Source organism: Silene latifolia, chromosome 4, assembly GCF_048544455.1.
Source record: "Silene latifolia isolate original U9 population chromosome 4, ASM4854445v1, whole genome shotgun sequence".
Classification (NCBI taxonomy): Eukaryota; Viridiplantae; Streptophyta; class Magnoliopsida; order Caryophyllales; family Caryophyllaceae; genus Silene; species Silene latifolia.
The window spans coordinates 12,908,689-12,919,628 of NC_133529.1; the positions used below are offsets into that span (position 1 = coordinate 12,908,689).

At 33.0% G+C, this 10,940-nt stretch overlaps 2 protein-coding genes across 2 annotated transcripts; both read left to right on the forward strand.

The window, feature by feature from the left end:
• Window positions 1-1,868: 1,868 nt before the first annotated feature.
• On the forward strand, window positions 1,869-2,573 carry LOC141651084 (F-box protein At3g07870-like). The gene has a single exon (XM_074458809.1). The coding sequence runs from the start codon at window positions 1,869-1,871 to the stop codon at window positions 2,571-2,573; it is 705 nt and encodes a 234-aa protein (XP_074314910.1).
• Window positions 2,574-4,336: 1,763 nt separating this feature from the next.
• On the forward strand, window positions 4,337-5,284 carry LOC141651085 (F-box protein CPR1-like). The gene has a single exon (XM_074458810.1). It carries the CDS (start codon window positions 4,337-4,339, stop codon window positions 5,282-5,284), a length of 948 nt encoding a protein of 315 aa, XP_074314911.1.
• Window positions 5,285-10,940: the final 5,656 nt, after the last annotated feature.

Sequence of the window (10,940 nt, forward strand, 5' to 3'; positions counted from 1 at the left end):
CATTGAGAGGTACAAGGTCTCACCATATGAGATTAGCTCTCTTACATCCTCCCCACAATTATAAAAGTGTATCACTCCAATTTATATAAATGATCTATGTTTATGTCTTTTGGGTCCACAATACTTCCGCTGCTCAAATTCTAACATGGTATCAGAGCCTATGGCTTTGTCCTGTGTTTGATATAAAAAAAAATTGAAAAAAATTGTTACTCTTCCTATATGTTAAAAAAAATGAAGGGGTAAAAATGCCAACAGAAAATCAAGAATGATTGATGGACATGGCCAGGCCACAATCTTCAGAAGCATTGGGTAGCAAAAAAAAAAAAGGCAAGTTACCCAATTTCAAACAAGAGTGACAAACACAAAAATGTCAACCCGCTTCATCATGGGGCAACTTAAGGAGACCCCAAACCAAAAGTTGGCCAAAAATCCCACAAACTAAATAGGGCTTAGACTCATACAAGCAATGAGCTACAGACCCGAATAGAACAAAGAGCGAGAGAACCGAATTCATGCTAGGCAATTAATAACCCAAAGTAAAACAAAGGGTAAAAACCCGAGCAAGATGGACGTTGACTCGAGAAAGATGAGACAAGGTAAAGATCCTAAATCATCAAAGTTCATGGGTGTTAGGAATTTGTGCCTTGAATTTGTGTCGAAGACGGACTAAGTTAAGACAAGAAGAAAGAAAAGCGTCGAAGGAATGGTGTAAGCCTTACGTGCGGGTCGCAGAAGTATCTGATTGCCAAAGTATATGCAGGCATTAGATGCTACATGAATATTAGGCACGTTGACTTACTTAGGTTATAGAAAGTTAGTAAGACTTTTAATTAATTAGTCCTTGACGCCTTTGTTAGTATTTAGGAAATTAGTTGTTAATTTCCTATTAGCTTATTTCTTAATTAGACTAGGTATTTTATCTTGGGTGGAATAATTATATAAAGACCCAAGTTTTATTCTAGGTTAATTAAGAGAGAGATTTGAGAGCACAATAAAGATGGTCGATTTGTGAGGTTCAGAAAACTCAGTTTGTTCTGGGCTCTATTATTGGTGTTCGTCTGTCTTTGAAGATCGGAGGAGTTTCTTCAGATCTTGGTAGGCCTCAAGATTATTTGTCCTTCGTCTTATTGGGGTAGTCTCTTTTGTTCCTTTGAGACTACTATATTTGTTGGTAGAATAGGGTATACTTTTGGCTCATATTGAGCGCGTGTGTACCGGTCTACTGCTGTGGTGATGGTTGATGCCCACCTGTTATAAATATTCCTATTACGCTCCCTCACTCAAATGCCTGTTGGGCTTGAAGAGTGGTTAGTTGTGCACTGGCTACCCCTCACCCAAAGCAACAACAATGTCGATGCTAAGAAGAAGAGGAAGAAAAAAGAAAGGCAAAAAAAGACGAAACAAAACAAAACAAACGAATAAAATTCTTCAATTGCCATATCTTCCTCAAAATGTCATGGAAGAAATATTCCACAAATTGCCCTACAAAGCCATGGTACGTTCCCGCTTAGTTTGCAAGACATGGAATTCCATAACATCGTCACCAAAATTCATGGATGATCATTACAACCGTCTCTCGGTCGAAGGTACCCATTTAATCTTGTTGCGTCTTAGGAAATACAATGAAGATACCCATTTCTACAAGTTAAGTCAGAGTAATATAGTAGACGATGATCAATCGTCGTCTACTACCGCGGTCTCGTTAGAACATTATAAAACATGGGGTATGTCCGATTACGCTTTACCGAGGTTGATAGGGTCGTACAATGGTATAGTTGCGGTGTCATGTGATGATAAATTGGTATTATGGAACCCTATAACGGGTCAACACACGTCCGTTAAAATGGATGTTTATGACACTTATAGCGATGGTAATAACTTTGATCCACGGCTTTTATTCGGGTTTTGTTATGATAGTATTACCGATGAGTATAGTGTGGTGGTCGGGTCGGACTATCAATTTCAACAAAGGCAGTGAAAGGGTGCTTCAGGACTCTTTGTCGAGGCGGCTACTAGACAGAAAGTTATTCATTGGAGAATCCGGGAAGGTTATTTGTGGAATACCCCATTGGGTAGTTCAATTTGCTGATTTCCGTAAAGATACGGGTTTGGAAATCGAGATTCTTTACTTCGATTTGAAAGAAGAGAAGTTTAAGCAAATGGCACGACCCGATCATGGTGTTGATAAAACGATGCTCGGGTTGGCGGCTATGGAAGGTGAAAATCAACTTGGTTGTGTTTTACATGATGTTGCTAATACAAGTTTAGAGGTGTGGGTAATGAAGGAGTATGGGAATGTAGAAACATGGACTAATTTGTTTATAATTCCTTATGAGAATGTGAGTGTTAATGTCGGAGGAACTTTAAGGTATATGGATGTTTTGGGATTGTTGCCAAATGGGGAATTATTGCTTTATTTGAATGCACTTAGGTTTTTGGTGTATGATGTTGAAAAAGGTAATTATAAGGATATTCAATTGAAAGATCGGATAGAATGTAATTCTTTAATTGCATTTCAACCTAAGTTGATTTCACCTCCCAAGTCGATAAAAGAAACCGCAGATGGGATATAAAATGAGACACAGTAAAATGCGTGACAGCTCCAACAAAGAAGAGACGGGAGTGAAGAAGAGACATAATTGGTAGCATCCTAGCGTCGTCCTAGGATATAAAATTGGGATTTAGGAACCTCAATAATTAGTTTTTATTTTTTCACCTTTATTAAGCTTTTTAATTTATTTTTTTCGTTTTTAATAAGAGTCCTAGTCTCGTAGAGGTAGGCTCGATTAGCTTAATTATTTAATTTAATTTAAGGTTTCTACAATGAGCAAACGTATCAATCAATTTATTTGTGGAATGATGAGCTATTGATGCTTTATTTCAATGATGAGTACTGTAGAAAAGACACACCAAAAGAGAGAAAGGTAAGGTAAAAAGAGAAGTATCACAAACACTACTTCGAAAACTCTGTGACAGTACTAATGTCGCAAACCGCTGAAATCAGGCACGAGAGGTCTGTTTAAGTACATATAAAGATTTACAGAGGCGACATGTAGAATTTTTAAGGGGGAATGTAATTGAGAGAAAAGGGAGAACTCATCAGAATAAACTTGTTCAATTACTCAGATAAACTCATTGCCCTTAAATAGGCTTAACAATAGGGCTAAAAGTTTCGTCATAGTCAACACCAACCTGTTGTGGCTTACCATTGGCACAACGGGCCTTGTACCTCTGTAAAGTGTCGTTGCTGTTAAAATTTATGACGATATAACCACAAGCAACGGATGACATGGGAATTTGGATGACATGGGCTAAAATTTATGACGATATAACCTCTGTAAATTTATGACCAAATCCCAAGTGTGATACCATGTAAGTAATGTAATCCCCTGAGTCGGGTGTTACGATATCATTCAATATATATAGTTGATACAAGATATACAAGATACTATATACCATATCTACGAGATTTACGGAAAAAACAACTATTAAAATATTTACATATTTTATACTAATATGCACTTTCTTCTCAACCTATTAGTGGAATACGAAGCGAGAGTGTTTGCTGCGAATTGCTGGTGTAAATGCATTTAAAAGCATCTTGCATATTGATATATGTTAGCCAATTTGAGTAGCTAGATATCCCAATCCTTTTTTTGCTTCTTTATTTAGAGTGGTTGGTGGGGCCGACTGGTGTTTTGACGAGGGCAGCCGTTCTGTGTTCACCGGATGGGAAAGTGGTGACTGCCGATTGGTAGGGAGGAAAGGTCGGGTAATTTGTTTTGAGTGAGGGACATGGAAAAAATAATAAGGGTAAAATTGTAAAAAAATATGTGAAAAAGCACAACTTTTTTTAAAGTTGACTTCAATATTATATTGATATTGATTATTGGATTTACCTAAATACCTAATACGAGTAATAATCTAGAAGATCTCCTTGGAGAACAAGGAACTCAATACATAAACCCTATAAAAGCTCAACTCTTATTCTTATAATTCTATGCACAAAAACTAAGCATAATTATTATTATAATAAAATAAAATAATGTCAAAGAGAAGAAAAGAAACAAGGGTTCCATTGCCATACCTTCCTCAAAATATCATGGAGGAAATATTTCACAAGTTGTCCTATGAAGCCATGATACGGTCCAAATTAGTGTGTAAGGAATGGAATTCCATAATTTCTTGTCCAAACTTCATAAATAATGATTATAATTACCGTCGATTAACCGAGGGTAATCATCTGATCATCTTTGATTACAGATGGCGAAAGAAATCAAGGATTTACGGCTCAAGTTATAATAACATTGTAAAGGAACAATCGTATTTAACGTCTATGAGGCTCCCCGTAAAAGATACTCCTAGATGGACTCAACCGAGGATCTTTGGATCGTATAATGGTTTGGTTGCCGTATCATTCGAGGATCAGTTGATATTATGGAATCCTTTAACAAGAAAACATTCATCGGTTAATTGGTATATTCATGACGACGATGGTGGACATAGACTTTTATACGGGCTGTGCTATGATGGTGGAAGGGATGAGTATAAAGTGGTAATTGGATCGAACTATCAAAGCCCACCCGTTTCGCCCTCGAATTTTGACCGCCTGGAAATATATGAAACAATACATGTTTCCCTTTACAATTTCAATGATGGTCGTTGGGGGACAGTGAATAGTGACTCTTTGGGTATTCGTCTATTAGACAGATGGCTTTATATCGGAAAGGTCGTTTATGGATTGCCACATTGGGTTGTCGAATTCTACGATTTTATAGACCCGTTTGTAAAAAAGGAGATACTTTACTTCGATCTGAAAGACGAAAAATTTAAGCAAATGAAACGTCCTTACAACAATCGTGACGATAAAAAGTTGCTTGGGTTGGCGGCTATAGATGATGAAAACCAACTTGGTTGTGTTTTTCGTGATGGATTTAGTTCGTCAATAGAGGTATGGGTTATGAAGGAGTATGGGAACTCGGAATCGTGGACTAATTTGTTCACGATTCCGAGTTTATATACTACTGTTAATCATAGTTCGATTATGGATATGGATGTCATGGGATTTACGCCGAATGGGGAGTTATTGCTTTATGTGAATGGTAATCGATTATGGATTTATGATTTTCAAAAAGGAAATTGCCATGCAATTAAGTTTAAACAATTAGAATATGATGTGCTGATTACGTATGAGCCCAAGTTGATTTCTCCACCCGAGCCTTCAAAACACTTGAATAAAGAATACAAAGATGAAGACGAAATCAATGACGACACATACTATTAGCAGAGGGTGCATATCGTAGAAGGCAGTGACCATATAGGCAGTTCGCGTATTAAGGCATATGCATATTTATTTCTTTGATGATATGATCTTTAGCACTTCGAAAAATTATACGCATTTTTTTTATTATAATAAGAGTATTACAGAACGATGCATTATGTGGGTTCTAATTAATAGTTCCATGCTTGATCATTCATGAAAAACGCATACATTTATGATTCGGCTACTAAAACTCGAAAAATGCATACTGACAAATTAAAGCTCGTAAGATTAATGTTGTTGATCTACAAATCTTCAGTATCATTTATGTGCAATGATAGTTGATCAGGATTAATCTACACATTGACCTTACCTGAGAAATCGAAAGAAAGTATGTGGAGTGTTTGTTAGCTATATGGCGAATGACATTAGAGCTAGAAAATGATATAATAGGGGGATCGGGTACTAGTCTGATTAGTGTCAACTAAACTCGTAAGGAAGAAGAAGAAGCTCTTAACTAAACTCGTAAGGAAGAAGAAGCTCTTAACTAAACTCGTAACTAAACTATTAGCGATATTATATTAGAGATATTAGGAAAATATATTATAAATATTAGAGAATATTATTTTATTGGTACCATATTATTAGGAATAATACTAGAATATTCCTAATATTATTCTGCCTATTATATAATATTCTCTAATATTAATAATATATTTTCCTAATAATAATATCTTTAATATAATATCTCTAATATAAATTCGTAAGGAGGAAGAAGGTCTTACTGTATAAGAGCTAAGCTCAGAAGGATGCCTGAGCCCATAAAGGAGAGGCCGAGCGGCAGCTTACAATAGTTAAGGCGAGCGAGATTTACTTCGTCATTCATTCTAGTCCCTTATGCTAAATGTTGCTGTTCATTATCTGATCAATTCAAGATACAATAGAGACTTACACATCTATAACCCTAAACACCAAGTCTCTATTAGGAATTTAGGACGACAGTTCCGTGTTAAGATGAAAACAGGTCAAATATACTCTCAAGAATATATATATATATATATATATATATATATATAGAATTAGGATCACATGAGTCCACCCTATCTTTTTGAGTCCCGTGAGTCCACTTATGTATCACACACTCAACACAAAAATATCACCTTTTTTTTATGAATAAATTTTTTTTTTATGAATAATTTTTTTTTTATGTATAATTTTTTTTTTAATGTCTATGTTGTGATATTGTTTAGCTTTACCTGTGATATTGTATCTGAGTTTGTGAGTCCAGTAAAAAGTATCACAAGTTATACAAAACAATATCATACCTTACAATAAACAATACCACTGGTTGTACTAAACAGTATCACGGGTTATACTATACAATATCACCCCACTGAACCTAACTCCACCTTTCACCATCTTCATTGTAAGTCATCTTATCCACCATTGTAATCCACCATTATTTGTATCTCCTCTGTTATATATAGCTTAACACTATTAGAGGATAGAGAGAGATAAGAAGACAAGAGGATTATCATAGTATATACTAACTAATGTATTTATATAATATGCATAAATATAAAAAAAAATATTCAAAAATAACCTTGAATTTTTAATCCTGAGAGCTGGATATTACAACTAGGTGAGAATTGTTCAAAAAAGAAAGAAAAAATGGTTTGAAATAAGTAAGTGGAAAGCAGGTTAATGTATGTGGGTATTAACAAAAATTTGTAGTCTTCTGTTATTGTTTGGTTCAATCTGCTATCGAAAGCGCGCTTGTGCTCTTACACTTATTTATATACTAATCAAATATTGGATTAACAAAAATTTCTTACACATAATTAGTAATGATTGGAAATGTGGCAGAGCTGTTGTGGAACATAGTATAGTGTCACTTAATCCGTATAATTCTCATATACTATTTGCTAACAAATAATTATCCACTAAATAACATACATTGCGACATAGCCACATAGGTGTCACTTAAGATTATCATATGGATCATGATTTTTATACAAGGATAATCGTAAATGTTTCTTACAATCAGAGTGCATCTCAGGAAAGCGAATGTGCAAGATTGTTAAAGGTTATAACAACACAATAAATAGAAAAAGTAAGAGATGGTAACTATTTTGGTGATATTCTTGTGTACAGCATGTGATACATAAGTGGACTCACGAGACTCAAAAATATAGGTGGACTCACCGGATCTTGCCTCTATATATATATATATATATATATATATCAAGATCCGGTGAGTTTGCCACTTTTCGTGAGTTACCCCCGCATTTATATACCATTGGATCTAACAAGATCAAGGGCTGAGATTAGACCAAAAAAATTATCCTAGTCTACCCAAAATATGACGTTGCCCAGTATTCTTCATCTTCTTTTTTTTTCTACCTTATTTTCTTCATTCTTTCTTTCTCCTTTTCCTAATTTCTTCAATTTAATAACATTATTCAATCAAATCATCACAGAAATTGGAGTAATTCAAGTCGCAAATACAAATTAATTCATTAATTCCGTTCTATTTTATTTATACAAGCATCAATCATCAATTTTTGCCCAAAATTTGCAGAAACCCTATCGCGAATCGACAAAACGAAGGTAAGCGTAGATTATATAAGTCAATATATGTTATTTTGCGAGTTATTTGATCAATTTATACTCCGTTAGTATGCTTGTTTATCATACCGTTGATATTTGATTGATGATTTATTATCATAATCCTGAAAATTTGTTGGTAACCTAGATTAGGACACCAACTGTTTGTTAAAATGTCTAGTTGAATTTAGAAACTCAATTATTGTAATGAAAGAACCTGGTTATTTAATAGTTATTTAAATGCTGAAACGCAGTTATTGTAATGTACAAACTCAGTTATTGTAAAGTACAAACTCAGTTATTGTGGTTTAGAAACTCTGATATTTGTAGTTATTGTAATGTAGAAACTCAGTTATTGTAATGAATAAATTGTGTTATTGTATTGAGATGAAACTAAAATATATTCAAATTTCTTGCTCACTCGTTAGTTGTTGTAGCATTACATCTCGATTATTGTATTACTTAAACCCAGTTATTCTATTATTAAAACTCATATATTGTATCTCGTAGTTAGTTCTTGGGTGTTCTGATAAGTAATATTCTGCTTTTTGGTGATTTGCAGGTCGAATCACGATAGACGCGGATAATTGACGTTCAATGGAAAACATGATGTATATATATATATATATACTTGGTCATTTTAAGGAAGAAATATAGTTATTTCATAGTTAACTCGGTTGTTTACTGAGTGTAATTTGTTTTAGTATTTACAATTATTGTAATGTACAAACTCAGTTATTGTAATGTAGAAACTCAGTTATTGTAATGTAGCAACTCTGATAGTTGTAGTTATTCTAATGTAGAAACTCAGTTATTGTAATGTAGAAACTCAGTTATTGTAATGTAAAACTCTGTTATTTATAGTTATTGTAATATAGAAACTCAGTTATTGTAATGAGTAAATCGTGTTATTGTATTGAGATGAAACTCAAATATATTCATATATCTATTTTGTGTTTGTTTTCATCTTCTTTAATTGAATAACTAGTCATTTTCACTCAGTCAATCATTGAGATTGTTTAATGCAATTGCAAAATCTGAAAAATGAAATAATCATACATAACAAGGCTAAAAAAAATCATTTACTTTCATTATATAACTATTTTGTTTCCAACACATTACACTCAAATATCTCCAATAAATTATAGCTAAGCATCATGATCATTACATCTAAACATTTCAAATAATACATCTAACAATAGTAACATCACAAATATTACATATATATTTCTCCATTACAATGTCTAAAAATATTTCTTCCAACGAGAACCGTGTCTTGCCGTTGTTTTCACGTTTCTTCCACCAGTATTTCTTCCCGACGAGAACCATGTCTTGCCTGTTGATGTGGGCTGAACTAGCAAACAACAAAAGTTCACTGAAAGAAATAAAACCAAAAAGGGAGTAAGTTATAAATAACTATACAACTATAAGCAGATTATATAAGACCTCAACAATAATTACAAATTTAAATAACTAAGTTAAAACAGTACAATAATTGAGGTGTAATATTACTATAACCAACTGAAACAGATTATATAAAAAGAGACCATCTTACAACAACTCTAATTTCAAAATAACTATGTTAAACCATTACAATAACTAAGTTTGAATAATAGAATAACTCGATTAAAGCAATGCAATAACTAGCAGAATATATTCTAACACATATAGCAAACAAGAAATAACTACAAAATACAATAACTGAATTTGAATAATACAATAACCCGATTAAAGTAATACAATAACTATTATTAACAGATTAACATAATAAACAAGAAATTACAAGAAAATACAATAACTGAGGTTGAATAATACAATAACTTGGTCAAAACAATACAATAACTAACACCAACAGACAAAAATTCGACAGTGTGATGCTTGGGACATCCTGATTGTAGTATGTATAAAGTGAGTATCACAACATTTTTATTTATTAACAACATGAATAATCAGATAAATACCAGGTAGTTATTTCAACATTCAAATTCAAGTATTTCAAACAAAAAAACCTAGAAATTTCTGGAAAAAAAACGAGAGAAACAGTACTTTAACAACAACTACACGAACAATTCAACATAACTATAAATAACGTAGTTAGGAATTAGACAATAAACAACGAGAAACTGAAATTTATACAAAAAAAAAATCAACAAAAAGAGAAAATAAACATAATAAAACGAAATACATGCTTACCTTCGAGAAAAATTGAAGAGAAAAACGAAGAATACGAAGATGAAGAGGACAAAGTGCGAAATTGAAGACAAAAAAATGGATGTGCGAAAATGAAATTTTGCTCTTGTTGAGAGAAGGTGTGAGGAGAGAGAAAGTGTGTTTGACAAAAGGGGAAAATAAAAATTGCTGGGAAAATTTGGGGGTTTTATTAAGTTTGTTAGATTAAATCTCAGCCATTCATCTTAGTTTAGATTAATGATCTAGATTCAGAGGGGTAACTCACCAAAAAAACCAAACTCATATGATCCTATTTCTATTTCTATATATATATATATATATATATATATATATATATATATATATATATATATATATATATATATATAGAGAGAGAGAGAGAGAGAGAGAGAGAGAGAGGGCAAGATCCAGGTGAGTTTGACACTTTTCGTGAGTTTCCCCCGCATATATAAGCAAATGAGTTGACAAAACCCAATTATCAAAAATTGAGCAGTCATAATCTTCCCAAAGACTTTCTCTCTCTTTCTCCCCTTTATCTCTCTCTTTTGATAAAACACTGTTTCATCAAAAAACCACGCAATTTTTTCATCAGTTCTTCAAATTTTGATCAACAAATTTGATCAAGAAATTCATCAGTTCTTCAAAATTTGATCAACAATTCGTTCATTATTTTGATTCTTTCAATTAAAACTATCAATTTGTTCATCAATTTTTCGAAATTTGATACACAATTCTCCGAAAACCCTAATTCTTCAAATTCGACTGAAGGTATTGATATTTCTTCCCGATTTCTGATTTAATAATCGAATAATTTCAGTAATTGAATCAAATAACAAATTCTGCCTTGATTTACGTGTTTTTTCAATAAAATTCAGCTGCAACG

Bases quoted from the DNA above. Each gene is read 5' to 3' on its own strand.
- LOC141651084 (XM_074458809.1), top strand. From the start codon at position 1,869: ATGGTAATAACTTTGATCCACGGCTTTTATTCGGGTTTTGTTATGATA.
- LOC141651085 (XM_074458810.1), top strand. From the start codon at position 4,337: ATGAGGCTCCCCGTAAAAGATACTCCTAGATGGACTCAACCGAGGATC.